Source organism: Rhineura floridana, chromosome 4, assembly GCF_030035675.1.
Source record: "Rhineura floridana isolate rRhiFlo1 chromosome 4, rRhiFlo1.hap2, whole genome shotgun sequence".
Lineage (NCBI taxonomy): Eukaryota > Metazoa > Chordata > Lepidosauria > Squamata > Rhineuridae > Rhineura > Rhineura floridana.
Genome location: NC_084483.1, coordinates 123597589 through 123620208, shown reverse-complemented (window position 1 = coordinate 123620208; position 22620 = coordinate 123597589). Strand labels below are relative to the sequence as shown.

Genomic DNA, 22620 nt, shown 5'->3' with positions numbered 1-22620 from the left:
CCTGGATTAATCCAAGGATATTATTTTTATAATCCAGGGTCTAGTCTGGAATGGTATTTGGAGACACTGAGAGGTTTAGGGGCGTCTCTTTCAGATTATGTTCCTCCTCCATCAGGGGGAAGAACTGGGTGATTTTCGTTTGAGAGTCCAAAGCACTTGGGGGGGTCTCCTCTGTAAGAGGCACAATGCCTAAGTCTCTATAACCCTTTCTGGTGAGCACCATGGTATTAATTTAGATGCTGGAATAGAAGTATGGAAAAGAAAGGGGGTGAGGTCTTCCGAGAAGCCTCGGGAAAAGTACCAAGGCAGTAAATCTTTAGGCTCTTATCTTGTTATTTGTCTGAGATGCCAGTGTTTCCCTTTCTTGCTGATAATCACTTTAAAATTTAAAGCCTGCCAGCTCCCCCTGCACAGCTGCCGCTTTTAAAATCTTGCAAGAAGGCACTGGAGAGAGTAAACCTTCCACTCCTTTCAAGGTTAACAAGGCCACGATAAATTCCACCGAGGGCTCCAGTCCTTAGAGTTCAGTTATGTTAAGAGAACCCAACTGTCTGGGAGGGAAAAAAGCCTAAATAGGCTATTTAAACATTTAGCAAGTGGGAGAGGATTAATACCAAGCTGCATTACATACCGCCATCTTGCCAGCCATCCTCAATACCATTATGAACAATATCATTGTTTTTCAGGGTTTCCCCCACTTTTTTATTCTGCAGCAGGCACATGTAGACTCCTATCCAAATTTAAACCAAAGCTGTCACTGGCAACATCCACACCAGAATTTCACTTTGGACAGTGACAGCTTCCCCCCAAAACACTGGGAAGTGTAGTTTGTGAAGGGTGCTGAGAGTTGCTAGGAGAGGCCCTATTCCCCTCAAAGAGCTACAATCCCCAGAAGACGGGCTGACTGTTAAACCACTCTGGCCACTGGAGCTCTGTCAGAGGAATAGGAGGCTCCTAACAACCCTCAGTACCCTTCACAAGCTACACTTCCCAGGATTCTTTGGGGGAAGCCATGACCCTCCAAAGTGAAATAAAAGTGTGGTCTGGGTGTGGCCCCCTGATTAGCCAAGTCAAACAGCTGTGAATCTGGCTTTTAGAACTCTGACAGTTGGTTCTTACTGAGCATGCCCGACGTTATCATTGAGTTCAAGGTAAAATTTCTTAAATTAATTAAAAATCAGCCATGCATTTTTTTTAACTTGGCCTTTGAGAGGTAGGAGAGAAGTGGATCTCCCAGATCAGGTGGATCTCCCAGATCAGACCTGACTGGCAATGGCTCTCCAAGGTTGCAGGCAGGAGTTTTTCTCTGCCCTACCTGAAGATGCCTGAGACAACCTAGGGCCCTTTGCATGCAAAGTATGTACTACTACTTTGCCACAGCCCTGATGCAAGCATGATTGATTAAAATGGTGGCTAGCAATGTAGAAATAATAGTGAGAAATAACCCTGAAATTTGGTTGAATTGAATAAGTATGTGATATATTATGGTATTGTAGTCTATCTGTCATATCTCTAAAACCTGATCAATAGATAAATCATTTTCTTAATCAGGACAATGTTCCAACACCAGATAACTTGCAAGAATCAGCCAACCATGCAGCAGAATGTGCAGGACATAATTATCATCTTGAGAATTCAAGTATGGTGTGAAAAGCACATTAGGCTGTAATGCATGGTTTGGCAATTTACAAGGTGAAATAACTACTTCCCTGTGACTTTTGGCCTGGTTGCATGCTGTTATTTTAAACAGTTTTGCGGCCAACAAAATGCTGAGAGGGACACTTGAGACTGTTCTTTTCAATGAATTGCCTCAAATGCAAGAATGCCAACCTTAGATGACATTTTAGAGCATATTGGGGAGTTTGACTTGTACCAGAAAAGGGCCTTTTTTGTGCTGTGTTTGCTCTCTGCTGCCTTCACACCCATCTATGTAGGCATTGTCTTCCTGGGTTTTCTACCAGAGCACCGCTGCCGGAATCCTGGAGTCCCCCAATTAAGCAGCAGATGCGGCTGGAGCCTTGAGGAGGAATTAAATTACACCCTTCCAAAAGGAGAAACCCACGGGGATGTCTTCACTACTCAGTGCAAGAGATATGATGTCAACTGGAACATAACTGAGCTGAGCTGCACAGATCCACTAGATTTTTTCACCACTTACAGGAACAACAGCAGTATTCCTCTCACTGCATGCCAAGATGGTTGGCTTTATGATTTCCCAGGATCATCCATTGTGACTGAGGTAAGAAGAACCTTGATACAAGTTAGTAGCTGTTTGCTACTAATACCAGCATTAACAGCTGAACCCTAAAAGGACCATCTGTTTGAACCTGCCAGGCAGCTGAGAAAGTAATTGGAAGTCCTTCTGGAGATGTCAACAGCAGCTGGATGGATGGCTACTGGGAGAGGAACTTCTGGAACATAGGAATCTGCCTTATACCAAGTTAGACCATGAGTCCATCTAGTTCAGTATTGTATACTCTGACTGGCAGCAAATCTTTAAGGTTTCAGGCAGGAATCTTTTGCAGCCCTACCTAGAGATGCCAGGGAACGAAATGTGGAACTTTCTGGATGCAAAGCATGTGCTCCACTGCTGAGCTATGCTCCCTCTCTGTACATGCAATCCAACCGTAAAAATTAGGCTGCGCACACAACATACATTTAATACACATTTCTCCGCCCCCAAAGAACCTTGGGAACTATAGTTTTGTAAGGCTGCTGGGAATTGTAGCTGTGAAAGGTAAACTATAATTCCCAGGATTCTTGGACATAAGGGAATTTGCTTGAAATGTGCCTTCAATGTATGGTGTGCCCACAGCCTCTCTCCCAAAGCAGTTCTGCCTGGCACATTTGGTGTTGACCTGTATGCACTAGGCAATGTCTGCCCTGTTCATTTGGTGGGTAATTTCATTTTACTTGCTGTGAATACTTCCCAAGCCCCTTCTTCATGGTGGCTGTTTTTAACATTGATCTCAACATTGCTATTAATATTAAGTTGAATCCAAACTGAAACTAGTTGCATTTAGGTACCACCAACATCAATGTGAAAAGTTACTCATGATTATTTAATTGAAGTCATGTTGATTTCACTGGGAATGAAGTACAAATTATCAGATTAGTTCTCCAACCTATTATTTTAAACCGCTACACTTAGGATGGCTTTTTGCTTCTATTAGTACTGTAATTATATGTGATCATGTGTGTTTTTGATTATTAATTGTTATTTCTAATGGTGTTTTGTGATATGTACTTCATCACCTTGGATATGAACAATGATATAAAGGTGGTATAGAAATGTTTTAAAATAAGTAAATAGAGCTCCTACTTAAAACAGCTCCCATACTTCAGAATGAGAATTGTTGTTCAGGTATGCTCAGAGAGGACAAATATTGGGATATATTTTTATTAATATATCTTCAGACTAAAGATTGGAATATATTATATATACATGTATATATATATATGTATTTTCTCTAACCTGGATGCATATCATTTTAGTTTAACCTGGTGTGTGAAGATGCCTGGAAACTGGACCTATTTCAGTCATGTGTGAATGTGGGATTTTTTGTTGGTTCCATAAGCATCGGATACATGGCAGACAGGTGGGTTGGATTTTATATATTGAGCTGAGGCCAAAGAGCCACAGTCTATATATGGATTGAGTATAGTTTTGGTGGGAAAATAATGCTGTTAACTGAATTTTGATGAGGACATGATGCCTTGAGATGGCTGTAATATTTGCCCTGCTTATTACCCTCAGCTGTATAAGAGAGAAATGGCTACCTTATCATTTTGTCTGGTGCCATTCAATTGTATGCACCCCATGAATAGCTGTCTTACAGCACAATCCTTAGAAGCAGAACCTATTGAATTCGATGGGACTTACTCCCAGGTTAGTGAGGTTAGGATTGTAGCTTTAATTTGGGGCTAGCACATCTACTGAATGGGAAAGATATTAGTCCTAAATGCTAGCATTAGAGAGAAGACAGGCTATAAATTTTCAGAGAGCTGAAGGTGGTATCATAGAAGTATTGTTTGTCAAGTTATCATCACTGTCAAATGGGCTTTGCAGGTTTCTGAAGCTCTAGAATAGCCTTTCCTAATCAGTGTGCCTCCAGATGTTGTTGGACCACAATTCCCATCTTTCCTGACCATTGGCAATGCTGGCTGAGGCTGATGGGAGTTGTGGTCCAACAACATCTGGAGGCACACTGGTTGGGAAAGGCTGCTTTAGAAAAACCCACAAGACCTGTGAACAAATGATAGGAAGATGAGTGTGCACATCTTGGGGAATCAGAGAAGGGATCTCAGAGGTTATCTAGTCCAGTCCCCTGCTCAATGCATCTACAGTGCAGGATGGAACAATAGTATCTCTGACAGCTGGCCCCATCCAGCCTGTGCTTAAATACCTCCAGCAAAGGTGAGCCCATGATCTCCTGAAATAGCCTGCTTCAATGATACCTTTTGTGCCACTTCCAATTCTCCGAACAAAATTTCATCCAGCCTAAGTGGGAGTTCCCAAAGACATGGACACTAGAGAAATATGGGGTGCGTGGAATACATTCAAACCCTGCTGTTGGGCATCAAGTGAATTCTGTTGCACTCTGATCCCAGAAGACACAACTTTGTTATTTCAAAGTGAGAAGATAATGAACGTGTACTGAGACTACAGATGGAAGGGGGGGGGATAGTCCAAAACAACAAGCAGTTTTAGATACTTCATTGAAAAGTTTATTTTATAATGTTAGTTGGTGAAGACATGAAAATATAAACAGGATATATTAGAAAACCTGAAAAGAAAGAGGTGAATTCCTTTAATGGATCCCTAGAAATTCCTTTTTGGTTTTGTCCAGAAGTACTTTCATAGCTTAGAGCACATGCTTTGCATATAGTAGGTCCCAGGACTGATCCCCAGCATCTCCAGCTAGGACCGAGGAAGACTCCCATATGACATATTGGGGAGCCACTACCAGTCAGAGTAGACAGTGCTGAGCTAGATGGCCCAGTGGCCTGATGCAGCATAAAGCAGCTTCTTGTGTTCACAGGTCCCACTCCCCCCCCTTTATATGTATCGTAATGACAGGTGTCATTTCTGTCCATAGGTTTGGCCGCAAACTGTGCCTGTTAGTTACCATTGTCATAAATTCCATTTCTGGTGTTCTCATGGCTTTTGCACCTAGCTACACATGGATGGTGGTCTTCCGCTTGATACAAGGATTGGTCAGCAAAGGAGGCTGGTTAACAGGCTACATCCTAAGTAAGATGCTTTACAGTCGTGTCTTCTGAAAATTAAACGAATGGAAATTAAACTTGAGGAAGGGCCATAGCTCAGTGGCAGAACATCTGCTTCGCATGCAAAAAGTCCCAGGTTCAGTTCCAAACATCTCCAGGTATGGCTGGGAAAGATCCCTGTCTGAACATCTGGAATGCTGCTGCTAGTCACTGTAGACAATACAGAGGTAGATGAATGAATGGTCAGACTCAGTATAAGGCAGCTCCCTTATAAAATCCAGTGGTTTTGTTCTGACATAATTGAGTTAGGGAGTTATAAGTCATGGCAGGGAGTCTGGGGAAGGATGAATGAGCTTTGTAGCACAATGCCATGAATCTCTACTCAGAAGAAAGTCCCTCTTGAGTTCAATGGGACTTCCTCTCAGGTGAATATGTGTAAGGTTGCAGCCTTACTTGAATTAATCAATGAGATAAAATTGAAATGGAGAGGCTTTTTTTTAAAAAAAAATTGGTTCTACTGCCTCACTGAAATAGGAAATAAAAAAGGACATATTAAACATTATTTCTAAGAATGAATGGTAGCTATTGTTTATTAAATCATAAGTTGTCTTATATGTCCTTTAGTAGCTCAGAATGGTACCAATATTCAGGTTTTGGTAGTATTAAATTTGTTTGAACTGAATAATCACTCAACAACATAACTGGCTAAAAGGCAAATGAATAATCAGTTAGTTCATTGAGAGTCATAGGTTTACTTTTATTTATTTAAAATATTTCTATCCCGCCCTTCTACTCTATAATAGGGCACTCAGGGTGGCTTACAATAAAATTGAACACATACATAATAAAATTGTACACAATAAAGATCACAAAAATATTAAAATTAATTAAAATGCAATTAAAATGCATAAAAGACAATATATATATACACACACATATATATGGGAGTGGTACTGAAGGGACTAAAGAGGTAAAATTAAAATAGAAGGCATAAAATCAATTTCAGACTCTACCTTCAGTCCCCCCCAAAGGCTGTCTGGAACAAGATGATTTTCAGAAGTCTCTGGCAAACCATCAGGGAGGGAGCAGAGCGGGCTACTTGGTGTAGGGTATTCCAAAGCTTGGGGGCCACCACTGAAAAGGATCTACTTTAACCTATTAATAAAATGACTTCTGATGGTGAAACTGAAAGCAAGATTATGGCTACAATCCTATACCCACACTTACCTCAGGGTAAGCCATAATGAACTCAATGGGACTTACTTTTCAGGAGAGTTCTACAGAATTACACTGTGAACGCTCAGGTTTACAGAAATATTTTACAATTCATTCAAGGCATCACCTTGCCTATGTTGTATTTATTTTTATTTATTTATTTATTTACATTTGGATACTTCCCCTTTGTACAGTTTCTCTTACTGGGAAAATGTAGTAAGATTTGAAATTCATGAAGTTCAAGGTGGTTTGATATATGGGAGATCTAGACTGAGCTGTCTTCAGATCATTTCCCACCCCTGGCTGATATACTGATGTTAGTTATGTTTCTCCACCTTTTCAAAGTCACAGAATTTGTTGGCTTGAGCTACAGAAGAACCGTTGGCATCGTCTACCAAGTGGCCTTCACCATTGGTCTCCTTGTGCTTGCTGCTATTGCTTATGCAATTCCTCACTGGAGATGGCTACAACTTGCTGTTACATTGCCAAACTTCTTCTTCTTGCTGTATTACTGGTAAACAAGGCTTCCTTTCCAGCCAAAAAAATGAAAAGAAAAAACTAAACTAAACAGAACAACAGAAGTAAAAATATCAGCATCAGAAAGCACAGCCATCTGCATAATGCCAAACAGAAGCTTAGCTAGATATCTTAACAGTCATGGAATAAGAGGAGAGGTCCTCTTTGTATCAGGACCTGGCTAGGAAACAGAACGCAGACAGCAGGAATAACTGGACAGTTCTCCCAATGGAGGCATGTAGAAAGTTGAGTCCCCCAAGGATCAGTATTGGGAATTGTTCATAAATGATCTAGAGCAGTAGTTCCCAGCCTTTATGAGTACAGGACCCCCTTTGTAAGCTCCAAAAAATTTGTGACCCTGCCCCCGGTAATAGTAATTTTAGTCTCTGTTAATTGAAAAGATAGTGCATGACAAAATCACATCTCCAAGTATCCCTTTCCATAAAAAGCTCCCTGCAGACGGGGAGGTGTTGCTTTCTTGTCTTAATGCAAAGGTCCAATCAAATTGGGATCCCCCTCCCCCCAACAGTCTGAAGATGTACAGTCCTGTCTCCCAACACCAGTGGGATAGAGTGTTGGACTAAGATCCAGGTTCAAATCCCCACCCAGCCATGAAGCCCATTGGGTGGGCCAGACACAGTCTCTCAGCCTGACGTATCTCACAGGTTTTATCTTGCAGTATAAAATGGAAGGGGGGGGACAATGTGCACCGCCTTGTACACCTTGGAGGAAAGGTGGGGTATAAATGCAGTAATAATTAATTAAATAAAATTCAGCTGCAGTATGTGGACCCCAGCCTCAGCCAACCTGCTGAGCTTTTTTTAAAATCATCATCAAGAAGCAGCAATATGGTAGAGGTGGGGATGCTAGATTGTGAAGACAAAAGGGTGGATAGATTGAGGGGGAGTTAGAGCTTGTAGGCCTTGGGATGATAATGAGAACTGATAACTTGGTTAGCATGCACTTGGGGAATGAAAGTAGAGCAGAAGACAGATCAGCACACACACAGAAACACACCTGCCCGTCCTGCAAGCATCTGCAGGCGTGCATGCATTTGGGCACGTGGGAGGGAGGAAACCCTCAACTGCTGTAGCATCTTGGAGAGAGAGGTTGGGGGGCAGAATGTAGGTGGAAGAAAGGAGGGACACTGGCACACAAACTGCTTCAGAGATGGGGGGTGAGCACGTCCTGAGTTTCCTCACTGCTCCTTGGCTTCATCTGGGCCAAATGTGAGATCTGGGCGGCCTTGCAAATAAGAATAATTTTTAAAAGGAGGTGGCAGCAAAGCAGGAGTCAAGAAAGGCAGTCAGGTTGGCTGTCAGGAAGGAAGGGGGAAAGCAGCCTTTCCTTGCAGCCTTGCTTCTTTTTGCTTCACAAAAAACCCTCTCCTCTCATTCAGAGTAAGGGCGTCAGCAGCAGCAGCAGTGCAAGGAGCCAGGAGCTGAGATAGTAATCCCCTCTTCTTCCTGGTAGCATCTCCCTCAGCCTCCTTTGGCATCTGCCATGTGTGGTATAGGCAGATGCCTGCCCTCAGCAGCAAAGTCCTCCCCTCTCATTTGGAGCAAGGGGAAGGTGTCATCTGCAGCAGCAATAGGGAGCAGACAGAGTCCAGGTAGTGAAGACTTTTTAAAAAATAATAATAATAAATAAATAGTTTCTTTACTGTTCACGGCCCCCTCTGGATTACTTCACAGCCCCCCTGGGAGTCATGGCCCCCAGGTTGGGAGCCACTGATCTAGAGTTAGGGATGAGTAGTGAAGTGGCCAAGTTTGCTGATGATACTCAGGGTTGATAAAAAAAAAGGGGTTGTGAAGAGCTCCAAGAGGAACTCTCCAAACTGAGTGAATGGATGGTAAAAGGGTAAATGCACTTCAATATAAACAAGTATAAAGTTACATACTGGAGCAAAAAACTGTTAATTTTAGTTATATGCTCATGGGGTCTGAACTGGCAGTGACTGATCAGGAACGAGACCTTGGGATTCTAATGGAAAGCTTTATGAAGATGTTGACTTAGTGTGCAGCAGCTATGAAAAAGGCAAATTCCATCCTAGGGATCATTAGGAAAGGTATTGAAAATAAAACTGCTGATATCATAATGCCTTTATATAAATCTATGGTGCAGCCCCATTTGGATTACTGTGTACAGTCCTGGTTGCCCACCTCAAAAAGGATATTTTAGAGTTGGAAAAGATTCAGAAAAGGGCAAGAACGATCAAGGGAATGGAGTGACTCCCCTATAAGGAAAGGTTGCAGCATTTGGGGCTTTTTAGTTTAGAGAAAAGGCAACTAAGGGGTGACATGATAAAAGTGTATAAAATTATGCATGGCATGAAGAAAGTGGATACAGAAAAGTTTTTCTCCCTCTGTCATAACACTAGAACTCACGGACATCCAATGAAGCTGACAGCTGGAAGATTCAGGACAGAATCACCTCTTCACACAGTGCATAGTTAAACTATGGAACTGACTCCTACAAGAGGCAGTTGACAAGGCCAGCCCCAGGCATGCCGGGGCCCTTGGGCACCAGCCTGCCCCAGACCCCGGCACTCCCCTTCTGCGATTTGCTGCAGGATTCGTACCGCGGATCACAGGGCGGGAGATCCCAAGCAGCCCCCCATTCCCCCGCACTACTTACCTTTCTCTGTGCTGTTTTTTCAGCGGTGTGCTACACACGCACATTGCTGCCATCAACCAAGATGGCGGCAGAAGCTTCAGCCCCTTAAGTTCAGGGGCTCAGTTCCCTTAAGGGAACCTGCACGCGCAGTGCACGCAGCTGCAAAAAAACAGCAGAGAGAAAGGTAGATGAAGCGGGGGAATGGCGGGCGGCTCTGAAGCTCCTGCCCTGCTATCCATGGCAGCAATCCTGCCACAAATTGCGGAAGGGGACCGCAGGGGCCCCTGTAGCACCAGGGGCCCTCAGCCAGTACCCCACCTGGCCACCCTTTAGAACTGGCCCTGAGTAATGGCCACCAACTTGGATGGCTTTAAAAGAGGATTAGACAAATTCATGGTGGATACAGCTATCAGTGGCTACTTGTTGTGATGGCTATACTCTCCCTCCATCGTCAGATGAAGTATGCTTCTGAATATCAGTTGCTGGAAACCCCAGGAGGGGAGAGTGCTCTTGTGCTCAGATTCTGCTTGCAGGGATCCCATAGGCATCTGGTTGGCCATTATGAGAACAGGATGCTGGACTGGATGGGCCACTGGCCTGATCCAGCAGGCCCTTTTTATATTCTTATGTTCTTACCTTGGATTGTAGTATCCAACAGAGCCAGGGCCAGATTATAGGGGGGGGGGCTCGGCAGAGTGCCACCAATGAGCCCCCACCCTTCAAAACACATACCCAGCACACACATCTCAGCCCCCAGTGTGGCCTCACTGCACTTTTCTTCCTCTTCTCCCATTCAAAAGAGTCATCAGTACCTGCCCACCACTAAAAGAAAAAAAGCTACCTGAGAACCCAGCAGGGAAGGCGACGAGTGTTGGCAGAACCAGGTCAGGTCAGGGAAAGTGGTGAGTGTTGGCACAACCAGGTTGGGTCAGTGAGGGCCAGTGCCCAGCCTGTCTGACTGCTGATGCTGAGCCTGGTATCCAACATTGGTTCTGCTCAGGCTGTGAACACACTAGTCGCCTACAGCATAATGTTCCATTAGCCACACCTGAAGGGGGAATGGGTTGATCTGCTGATCAGCTGTGAAATCACTTCAAAGCTGAATTTTTAAAAAAGCACTCAAGTGACTCCCACCAGTTCACAGTAAAAAGGGGTGGGGTTTGATTAGTGTCATGTGCCCCCACTTTCAGAAGAGAGAGGTGGAGATGCACTGGAACTGGCAGAACAGTGAGTGTGTTTCTACCCCCAGAGTAGACCCATTGAAAGTAATGGCCATGACTAATGTGGATTGTTTCATTTCAGTGGGTTTACTCTGAGCATAACTTAGCTGAATACAACTCCTTATGTTTTTTTTCCAAAACGAACACATCTGTTACCTTCAATGTGTTTGAATATTTTTAAACATGTAAAGTGGTCTTAAAAGAGGAAGAGGAATTAAAGACTGGATAATATTATAATACTTACAATAAAGCTTTAGGAAATTATGCTCCAATTATTTTACTGTGCAAAAGGGAACTTAGAGGGTGTGTGATATTTGGCATGGGGACGACAATCCTCATTTCTAGTGTAATGTGTCACCCCTATAATCAGAGCTTGGAAAAGTTACTTTTTTGAACTACAACTCCCATCAGCCCAATCCAGTGGCCATGCTGGCTGGGGCTGATGGGAGTTGTACTTCAAAAGAGTAACTTTTCCAAGCTCTGCCATTAATGTCATGCAGTGGCATGCATTTTGCTATCATCTAATGATGCCCAATTTCTTGGTGTTCTAGGTGTCTTCCAGAGTCTCCAAGGTGGTTGATAGCCCAACAGGAAAGTGACAAAGCCCTGAAAATGATTAAACTCATTGCCAAGGGAAACCGGAAGCAGCTGCCTCCCTCTATGGAGGTAATCAGACCTATTTTGTCTGCAAAATTACACAAGCAAAGCCAACACACAGTTTGTATATTGGTCAGAATTCAAAACAGAGACCAATTTGGCAAGCCAGAATAGTATACTATAAACATGAAGAAGTTTGTAATCTTCAAAACTTCTTCCTGCAGAGAAATTGCCCTCAGTTTAGCCTGCTGTGGTTTGAAGATTATATCTAAAAGCAACAAGCATTTTAACAAGTATAACATGCCGAACTGAGAGAGCAAGTGTAACATAAGGTCCCCACAGACATCCTTTTTATTGCATATTATGGTGATTTGTGCTCATGAAGCTATCAGGACAGTCGTGTGCAATCCCACTTTCAATACTAATTGCACCTGCAAAAATTTTGGAGTGGGCATACTGCTTCATTTCCAATCAGTGGATATCCTGTAACTTCCTGCTGATATCCCATAACTTGTTATAACATGAATGTTCGGGGGGGGGTTGTATGTGTGTTTTGGTCTTGCTTTTCTGGTGCTATAGCCCCTCCAGATAGCAATAATGTGATAGCATTGGGGAAGCATCACAGAACAACTAATAAAGCAGACTAAATCCACCACTAATGCACAGTTAGTGGCCCAAGGACATGCAGAGTACATCAGCAATAAAACACCAATCTGGAGGGGCCCATAGTGGTTAGTGTGTTGGACTAAGGCTTAGGAGAGCCGAGTTCAAATCCCTACTCTCTCATGAAGTTCAATGCACAAGCTTCAACCTGTCATTGTCTCTCACCCAACCTATCCCACAATGCTATTGTCGGAGTGAAATTGTTGTATGTAACGAACCATGTATGCTGCCCTGAAACCATTGGAGAAAGAGGGGAGATAACCATAGTAATAAATAAGATGAAACTTTATGGAAATAATGACTTTTAACACAACTAGTGAGCTCCAGAGCAGAGACCTGCACAACTGAGCTCATTCCCAATATTCTGTCTTGGCAGAGCACACATTTTGAATGCAAAAAGTTTCAGATTTTTTAGAAAAACATGAGTATATTCTGTCTGGAATGAGATACTTTTAATTTAACCATGATAGCACCTAGTGTTTAGTGAAGTTTCTCTGCTTCTAAAGCTGTATATAAGATCTCATATGTAATAAAATATTGACCATTCTTTCAACTCACTGCTCTCCTGGGCTTTGTTCATTATTTTTATTAGTGTGTTAAAAATGATTTTTTTAAAGAACAACAACCCTACAATACCTACAATAAAGCTTCTGGAAATGTTCTTTTTCAAAACATTTTTTGAGGGGGTGGAATTCATTTATTTTTAAAAGATTAATTTTTTTAAAGATTTATTTTAAAAAAGGGGGGTATCTTGACTAAGTCTCCTCATCCCCACACCCTCAAGGCAGATGTGGGGAACCTTTGGTCCTCCAGGTCCTCATCTACAACTCCCACCAGCCCACACAAGCATGGCCAATGACCAGGGATGATGGGACCTGTAGTTCAGCAACATCTGGAGGGCTAAAGATTCCCCACACCTGCCTTAAGCTTTTACAAGAATTCCTGAAACTATGACTGGAAACTTTCAAGCTCCATAATCCCCCATCCCAATGCTTCAACAATGCCGAAAGTTGCTTGTTTGCCCTTCTAGAATCTTCGGCCTGAGGAAGAAATGAGTGACAAGCTAATCCCTTCTTTTCTAGACCTGGTGAGAACACCACAGATAAGGAAACATACACTCATCTTAATGTACACTTGGTAAGTGCATAAAACAATCCATTAAAGAATTTCTCCAAATTGTACTTTTGTTTAGTACTTTTGTTTGCTGCCCTGGGCTTCTATTGGGTACAAGCCAACCTCTCCCCCATGTGCGCACATGCACGTATACACACACACACACACACACACACAACTCACAGAGGGGATCCCTATGGGACTCAATGGAGCTCTTTAACCCCTTCCACAATACAATGTGCCTGATGGACCATTAGCATTCATGGGTGACCTACATACCCTTTCCTTATGTACACCCTACAGTGTCACTCCTCAGGGCTCTGTACACAGGCTACTATGCTTTGGTCATGCTCCATATTTAATTTAAGGCTGTCCTCCATATTTGGCCAGAATGGAGACTGGGCTTTCTGCATGAAAAATGCCCTGGGGAAGACGCTGGCTTCATTTGGCCTCTGTTCTTTGTCTAGGTTCACAAGCTCTGTGCTGTATCAGGGCCTCATCATGCACATGGGAATTGCTGGCAGCAACATTTATCTGGACTTTTTTTACTCTGCTCTTGTTGAATTTCCAGCTGCTATCGTACTCATACTCTCAGTTGACCGCATAGGCCGCCGTTATCCCTGGGCTGCAGCAAATCTGACAGCAGGAACCGCCTGTCTTATTACAGCCCTAGTCCCTGAAGGTGAGCAAGCTCTATACTGAAATGGATTTATATGCCCTCTCTCTGTAAACTATTTAAGTGGTACGCTATTTTATTTTCTCACTATACTTTTTTCTGCCCACCTTTCTCCATACAGGGACTTGTATTTCTTCTTCCACAGAAGGAATAACAACTTGAGGAAGAGATTTTGAGAAGAAAATGACTGGCAGGGAAAGAGTTAAGCTTCCTCTTTCCCTTCCACCCTTTCTTTGCTCCTGATTATAACTGAATATGACAGCAAAATCCAGTCATTTGAATGTGCATGTGAAGTCACAATTGATACCACTGAGTGACTTTTGCTGGTATAAGCCAGGAACAGGGAACCTGTGGCCCTCCAGATGTTCCTGGACTGCAACTCCCATCATCCCTGACTATTGGCTATGATGGCTGGGGCAGAGTCCAATAATATCTGGAAGGTCACAAGCTCTCCATCCCACACTAAGCTTTCCATACCAAATAGAGAACATAAAGTATGACTTCATCCTGGGGCATGAGGTTGTGTGTATGTGCTCTTCACTTCTGTACATCTAACGCGGGGGTAAGAAAACACTATGGCATTCGTTTCTGTCAACTGGATTGCACCTATCTCAAGACATATGCTACACAATGGACCAGACTTTCTATAATGGCATCCATGCACAGTTTCATCTTGCAAATACATCGGGCAATTATGTTTCTATTCAATTTCCAGTGTGTGTGTTCGTGTATTTGTGAATGTTGATTCATTACTTACTGACAAATATCAGATGCCACGTGTATTAGAGTATTTAGTGCAGGATTTGCCCTATCAAATATGATTTCTAACTAGATGTTACTTTTAATACCAACTTTGCACAGAAAAGATGAGAAGCCATGAAAACTTTCAGTTGCTTAATATATTATGCAATGTCTTTTCAGATCTGTATTGGCTTAAAATGACTGCCGCTTGCCTAGGCAGGATGGGCATTACAATGTGCTATGAAATGGTTTGCTTAGTCAATGCAGAACTATATCCTACTTTCCTCAGGTGAGTGAGTCTTCTTCGGGTACTCTAGAATGGAATGGTGTCCCTTCATCAAAAGGGCTAGTTGCCATCCAAACATGGCGTTCATGCTGCACATGCATTCATATTTACTGTTGCATTCTATATGCTAGTGTAATGCTTGCAAAAGTTTAAATTATTTATTAATGAACACATTTATATCCCAGCTTTCTGTTAACTGAAAGGTGGGGGACTTGAGCATTGTTATGATGTTCAAAAACATTATGCAAAAACAAAAATAAAACAACTCTTTAAAAAATCTAAAAGGGAAAAAGGGAAACAATCAGGAGCTAAATGGCTCTTAATGAGCAAAAGAAGATGCTTTATACTGAGTCAGACCATTGCCCATCTAGCTCAGTATTGTCTACACTGACTGGCAGTGGTTCTCCAGGGTTTCAGATCAGCCTCTCCCATCACTACCTGGAGATGTTAGGGATTGAACCTGGGACCTTTGCATGCAAAGCAAATCCTCTGCCACTGATCCACACTTGGCTTGGTTTAAGTGGTATTCACTGTTAGCTCCTCATTGTTTCTGCAGGCAGCTTGATGTTTGGGGAAGTAGGGTAACTCTGGAGGGGCAGTGATATTAGACTCACCATTATTAAAGACAATGACTATCACTATTTTTTAAAAGGAATCTGGGAGTTCTTGTCTGCTCTTCCATGTGTGATATTGGTGGGATCATAACTCCATTCATTGTCTACAGGCTAGCAGATGTCTGGCATGAACTTCCACTCATTGTCTTTGGTAAGAATTTGAACGTGTTCTCTTATGTCCACTAAAGGTAGAAAATTCATTCTAGGGCAGGGGTGGGGAACTTGTGGCCCTCTAGATGTCATTGGACTGCAACTTCCATCAGCCCCTGCCAGCTTGGCCTATGATCAGGGATGATGGCAGTTGTGGTCCCTCAGATGTTACTGGACTACAAGTTCCTTATCCCTGGTCCTGGCTCTGTGTGGAAGGATTAGCAGCTGTCAGTAAGGATGGACAGATCAATCCCTCTTGTTCGTGCCACTTTTGCATGTGTTCACTCATAAATCTATTCTATCATCTATCCATATTATCCTTCAAATTCGTTTTTTAAAAATCTATTGGAAAATCTTATTTAAATGTGTATTTAAATAAGTATTTCTCAAACATGTTTTATCTAAAAGTATGCATTTTTAAGTGTGCATTGATAAGTTTTTTTTGCTGAGAACAGTACCACTACGTTTGGCACAGTACACATCCCACTGCACACTTTCAATGTGCACATTAGCCTGGGTGGTGAAGATCACATCAGTTCTTAACAGAACGAGCAAAGACTGAACACTCAGATATCCCTGGCTGTAGTAGATACACCTAATGGTGAAGAGAATTAGATAGAAGATGACTCTACAGATGTAGGCAGCTCCTACACCATAAGGGAATAACCAAAGGGCCCCTTATGATAAAAATCCAGGCATTCCTGTTGACCTCTTCACACGATTGGTATCTATGGGTACCATACACCTAAGTAGGCTTAGTGAGAGCTAGTGAATTAGTTACGTTCAAATATGGGAGCTGCCATTTGTAGAATTCTGTAAATGCCATCAGAATAGCTAGGAAGACACATTTCAAGAACTATGAGTATATTTCTGGGATCCAGGCTCTGCATACTCACATCCTTTTGCATATGTCCAGAAATGATTTCATCTGCATTTTAGTGCTGTGGAGATGATACATTTTATCTATATTCTTACTGAGGTGAATTCCAACAAACTGTTGCTAATGTTCCTATCCAAGGAAAAAAATGAGGTAAGTCATAGAATCCTTGGGGTGGGGGAGTAGAACTTGCATCTACAAGATGTTCTTTCCTTTAATACATTTCAGTGATATATTTTTGACATAAATGTAACAAATGCCATTGTGCCTTTGCATCACTTCTTAATACATACCACACAGAGTGGCCTCAATTGACCTTTTGTTTGTGCTGTGTGTCTGAAGCTGTGATTGGTCTCGTTGATGGCGGCTTGGTTCTGCTCTTACCCGAAACCAAAGGAAAACCTTTACCAGAGACTATAGAAGATGCCGAAAATATGCACAGGTATGGTCGTGTATAATAAATCCTAAAGAGAAAGGCATTCTTAGTGAACAGTAGTTAGATTTGGGCATTCAAGCAACATGTGAGGAAGTGCATAGGAGGCATGAGGACACCTGCTGCCCCTAATGTTCCTGTCCCACATGAGCTGCCTCAACCTTCTTGTGTTAAGCCATATGGTTTGAACAGGGCTTCTAAGTGGCATTGAATGAATGTGTTTCGAAGCCTCTGGGCAGTTGGGGATTCTGAAAAAGCAGAGTCTTCCAACTGCATTCAGCTGAAAGTGATTATAAGCCACCTCCAGCTTATGAAGGTGTTCTGTGTGGACTGGAATTTGCACACACGTAGCGCCACTGCCCTCTTCACATGTTCACTTTGAATGCCTGAAGAGAGTGAATATCTTCTCAACACCAAATGGACAAAATGACATATAGCCAGAAGGAGGAATTATTGGAAAGGAGCAGCCAGCTGTAATCAAATTGAGTCTTGGAGAGTAGACACACTGGAGAGTGTTTTTCCCCATAAAGGATCCCTGGAATCAGTGGAAGAAGCTCAAAGCTGGAGCTGGAAATACTGCAAGTGGATGATACTATCCTGTTGGTCAGGCAAAGGCAGAAGGCCAGGCTCCTAATATTTATACCAGACTTGGCCAATCTGGAGGCTTCATACTTCAGCCGTTGACATTGCATACCTGTGTTTCTTCCCAGTCGGAATATAGGGTTCTGAGTCATAAGTACAGAGTTCAGGGCAGCTAATAGGCCTGGCGGCAGCACCCAACACTCTCTAGCAGTCCCCTGAAGGCACATGTCCCATTAGAGCCCATTAGCATTGATTCTGGGCTCTCCTGCTTGCCTGTTTCCCAACAGTTGGGCTGAGAAGCCCCCAGCCAATTTTAATACCCACAGTGCCCCAGCACAACACTATGTTGGAGCAATTTGGGGAATTTAAAATGATAGGCAGCTCACAGGTGCATTCCAGAGATTGCTGCACTGCTGCCCACTGTTGATGGGCTTGCCTTGAGGATGCAACAATATTGGGTTAAAATTCACCAGCTGGCACTTTGCTAGAGGACCCTCAAACCTAGAGTGAGCCTCAGTAGCTCACTAGGTTAGGCCTCAGCCTCAGATCCCAAGGTTCATCAAGCTGTAGAGTAGGGGTGGTTAACCTGTGGCCTTCCAGATGTTGCTAGACTTGAACTCCCATCAGCTTCAGCAAGCATGGCCAATGGGTTGAGATGGTAGGAACTGTAAGTCCATCAAATATGGAAAGCCACAATTTAGAGACTCTACAACACGGATGGTTAACAGCCACAAACAACGTGTTGCACATACCTAGTGCCCTGAGACTTTGAATGGAGATATGTCTTCACACACATACACTCCAAAAGAAGTGGGAAGGCACATTCCCATTCACCTGCTTGTGTGTGAAAGGATCACAATGTAGATGTGCATCAGTATCCGACTGAGTGGTTCCTGTGCTGAGATCGAGTATCTGCTCCATACCAGCTACCTTCTCAGAGAGCCAAACTACACATGACACATTCATCAAATGCAAAGAGCATCAGCAGGCCCTTCCCCCCCCATAAGACTTGTGACTTCCAGGGATGGGGATGGGGAGTTTAACCCTTTCACCACTACCCACAGTTCAGATGAAAATCACCCCTCTAAAAGCTACTGTTTGTATCAAGAGGGAAGCTTCCTTTGGTGCCAAAGGAAGCTTCCCTCTCACTGGCATGATTTTCACTGGGACCAAGGAAAAGAGGAAAGGGTGAAACTTGCTGTCCCTCACCCCAGCAGTCCCAGGCCTTTTTGGGAACCCCTTGAAGTTATTATTGGTCTTTGATTAAAAAAATCATGCAACTTAAAGCATTTGACATTTGGTGTCAAATGTAGTTTGGACCCAAAAGATTGTGGTAATATATTTAGTTACTTAGCTGAAAATTTTCTGCTCATCGGAGTTCTGATTCTTTTCCCCCATTCATGCTGTTCTTCTGGCTTTATTTCTTCAGGCAAGGAAGGCCAAAAGAGAAAATTATTTATCTCCATGTTCGAACCTCAGATGTAGCACCTAATTAAGAAGAACCTCTTTCTCCAGGATTTTTGCTTGATGAGACATTAAAGGAAAATGGAACAAGAGGGTAGATGCATGCACAACCCTTCACAGGCTGTCATAATTCTTTAAACATTCTGAGCCGTTTGATTCTTTGCTCCTTATTGCCACTAGAGTGTGTTTTAGTGCAGCATTTCCCAACCTGTGGGTTATGACCTGGAAGTGGGTCATGCAGCCTATGCAAGTGGGTTGTGGGCTTTATAAGTAAACCCAAAATAATTATTGCTTTTAAACCTTAACTGGTATGATGAATACCTCTTATGACTTTTTTGGGGGTCAGAGCTTGGAAAAGTTACTTTTTTGAACTACAACTCCCATCAGCCCAATCCAGTGGCCATGCTGGCTGGGGCTGATGGGAGTTGTAGTTCAAAAAAGTAACTTTTCCAAGCTCTGGGGGGTGGCAATAAAAGAAATAAGAATAACTTTATCTTATATATCAGTAATGATCTGAGACTACATCTGACAACTATCAAACCCCATAGACTGATCCACTCTTTGACAAGGTCAGCCATCCCACTGATACATGCCAAATGTACTTTATCATGAATAAAGCTACTTAAAATATTCTTAGTTTGTTATATCCAACATTGCTTGTGTAACTGTATGTTTTACAATATTTTTTTACAGTTCATGAACAATGTCCTGCCATCAGATGGTTAGTGTTCTTAGATTCCCATAAACAAAACTGTGAATAACTTTGTAAGTACTATAAATATATCAACAAATTCCACGTTAATAGGGGTGTTAAGTAAATTTTTGCTTAGATGCCCCAGGTAATTGCTATAAAATAGGCAAAATTGTACTTAAAATGCACAAAATTGATGGTTGTCAAAGATCCAAAATCCGTGTGACACTAAAATGATGGGTTACCATATCAAGTACATTTGAACTTCGGGGTTGCCTGCCAAAACAGTTGGGAACCACTGTTTTAGAGAACTGAACGAAACCCTATAGATCATGGATGGAGGAACTGTCATCCTCCAGGTGCTGTTGGACTCCAGCTCCCATCAGCCTTAGATAGCATGGCGAAGGATAATGGATGTTGTAGTGCAGCAACATCTGGAAGGCCACACATTTTCCATCTCCGCTGAAGACAATAGGAGCATACATAGGGACACTGGCAGTTTCCTTTGAGTGAGTCAGAGCATTGCTCCATCTAGTTCAGTACTGTTTACACTGACTGGCAGCAGTTTTTCAGCGTTTCAGGCAGGAGCCTTTTGTGGCCCTACCTGGAGTTGCCAGGCCACCTGGCAGCCTAAAGAGCTATATGGAAGGCATTTGTCTGCTCCATGAATTTATGGTAATGGCAGCAAAGTTTAAGCTAAGCTGCAGGCATGATCCAACCAAAGTTAAGCATATGTATGCCCTGTTAATTCTCACAGGAGACAATTGAGCTAGATTACTCACTGAAATAATTGGGAATTAAATATGCTTGGCTGGATTTTGCCCTCATATTTTCAACGTGTCTGGTTAACCAGATAACTGTTTTTAAATACTACAAGCCTTCTCTTTTGTTCTGCAAAGCTGCATCATGTTTTTTCTGGGTTGTCTGTCAATCTAGATTTCAGCATACTGGACTAAGCTAAGCCAAGGTATGAATGAAGTGGGAGCAGAGCCATATAAATACTATGTCCACATTCTTTTGCTAGATAGGACTGCACCACTAGGTACTAGTGGGAGGTAAATCCCATTAAATGATTTGGACTCTCTTTGGGGTAAACATGAGTTCTGGCTGTGAAGGACTACAAAAAAGATGTCATGTGGAAGCTCATGATGGCAAAGTCTGAGAGTTGTGTTTGAAATGAGTCACAAGGTTTGAAGGAGTAATAAGAGCATGTAAATCACTTTGATGAATGAGAACAAAACTTGATTGTTTTCAGGGAGCAGACTACCACAGTAATACTAGTGAAGAAAAATAGGATGAAATTCTGGATGTGGTTAGGAAAACAAACATGAAGGCAACAATGCCTTTGCATCGGCCAGTTAAATGGACAGTTCCTAAAGATAAGAGAAACATTTGACATTCATTTGGCTATGCAGTTTTCAATACTTAGGAGGACCAGTCATGTGTAGCATTTATGCGCTAGAATGTTTTTTGATTCTGGCTATCTAGTTCACTCCCCCTGGAAACCCGGTGCAATCCAGGCAAAATTAAGTGATGTTTAAGCCTCAATGTGGAGTTAAGCACATTCTTAAATCAGGAATGAGAGATAAGAGAATTCTCAAAGTGTTTAATTCTGAGTTTGCTCATGCCCTTAATGTAACCTTTTGTATGCTTCATCTCGTGTGTGTGTGCATGCACACCCACCCCCTCCTATCTTTCCCATCCATTCCAGGTATTTAATGACGTAAGCTGTTTTCTCAGCTCATGCCAAAGAATAATAAATTAATGTTGTGCGGCAACAGTATGGGTGTTCTTGATTGACTAGAGTTACTCACAGTTCTCCAAAACAGTCTCTGCTGATAAATATTGAGAAGCAGAAGTGATTTTCTTCTCTCCAAAGCCCATTGCATCTTCAGGCCCAGTTGCACACCCCCATTAATTCATTAGCAGGAAGGATGTCCCACCACTAGCTGGATATTTCATCTTGTCAACATGTGTACATATGTACACGTGTGTAGGAGTTAATGAAAGGAAGGGTTTTCAGTTCATTGTGTCAGGAGACATGCATGCAGCCTGAGAGTGAAAGAGGAAGAGGATTGTGCACTTTTCAAAATGCCTGCAAAGCCTACTGAATATTCGTCATATTAAGGAATGTGTGAACCTGTCAATTTCTGCTTCTCTCTGTTTCTCATTTTCCCAGTCATAAGTTAAGTTCTCCACATTTCCAGTTTGTTATTTCTTTTTTTTTAAATACTCAGCAAAATTCATCAGCATTTTCGTGCAAATTTCTCCTAACAAATTTTTGTATGCAATTTTGCCTAACATACACATTTTTTGCAAATCAATTTCCCCTAATGCAATGCATGTTGTATGTTATTTTCACCAAATATATGCATTTATATGCACACTTCACCCTGGTAAATTCATTTGTATACATTACCTAGCTAGAGAAATGCATTGCACAAGTTCAGAGATGTGTGAATTTTGAAGGATGGTTGTATTTCAGTTCAGGTATTATTTCTGAAAGTATGAATTAGGTAGATTCACCTTCAAGTGCAAACTGAATCAAATTTCTCTCTCATTCTTATCTCATTTGTATTCCACTAGTCTCTCAAGAAGACTCACCCGCAGCCACTTAGTGATTTTCACTTACCTTAAGCAGGAACTTGCAGCTTGGTTTTCCACATCCATGCCCCACCCTCTAGCTACTATACCACACTGCTTCTTATATTTTTTTCACAAGCAGATTCAAAACAGAAAAAGAGTATCTACTGTCTATCAGAAAAACAATGCTGCTGGCAGCGAAACATCCAACCTGAGTGTGTCCAGACCATAGTTTTGAGCCATATTTCATCCCATGTCATTTTGTCTTTCACTTGTCCAGTACTTATCTTTGTGTCAATCTAATTTGTAGGCACCTCCCCTACCTGGGATTACAGCTTTGTTTGTTAATCTCTG

The 22620-nt window shown here is 42.3% G+C and overlaps 1 protein-coding gene across 3 annotated transcripts; it reads left to right on the top strand.

Annotated features, from left to right (window-relative positions):
- Positions 1-1822: 1822 nt before the first annotated feature.
- Positions 1823-21927, top strand: LOC133383488 (solute carrier family 22 member 2-like). 3 transcript variants are annotated; one of them, XM_061624295.1, is made up of 12 exons: positions 2158-2239; positions 2335-2440; positions 3496-3599; positions 5100-5254; positions 6790-6958; positions 11348-11462; positions 13087-13193; positions 13637-13851; positions 14767-14875; positions 15525-15637; positions 16856-16955; positions 18958-21927. In XM_061624295.1, exons 3-12 carry the CDS (start codon positions 3589-3591, stop codon positions 19022-19024), a joined length of 1161 nt encoding a protein of 386 aa, XP_061480279.1. In that variant the 5' UTR covers positions 2158-2239; positions 2335-2440; positions 3496-3588; the 3' UTR covers positions 19025-21927. The 3 variants fall into 3 exon arrangements, with proteins under 3 accessions (XP_061480278.1, XP_061480277.1, XP_061480279.1); XM_061624294.1 differs by lacking the exon at positions 2335-2440 and having other exon boundaries at positions 1823-2239; positions 15597-15637; XM_061624293.1 differs by lacking the exon at positions 2335-2440 and having other exon boundaries at positions 1823-2239.
- Positions 21928-22620: the final 693 nt, after the last annotated feature.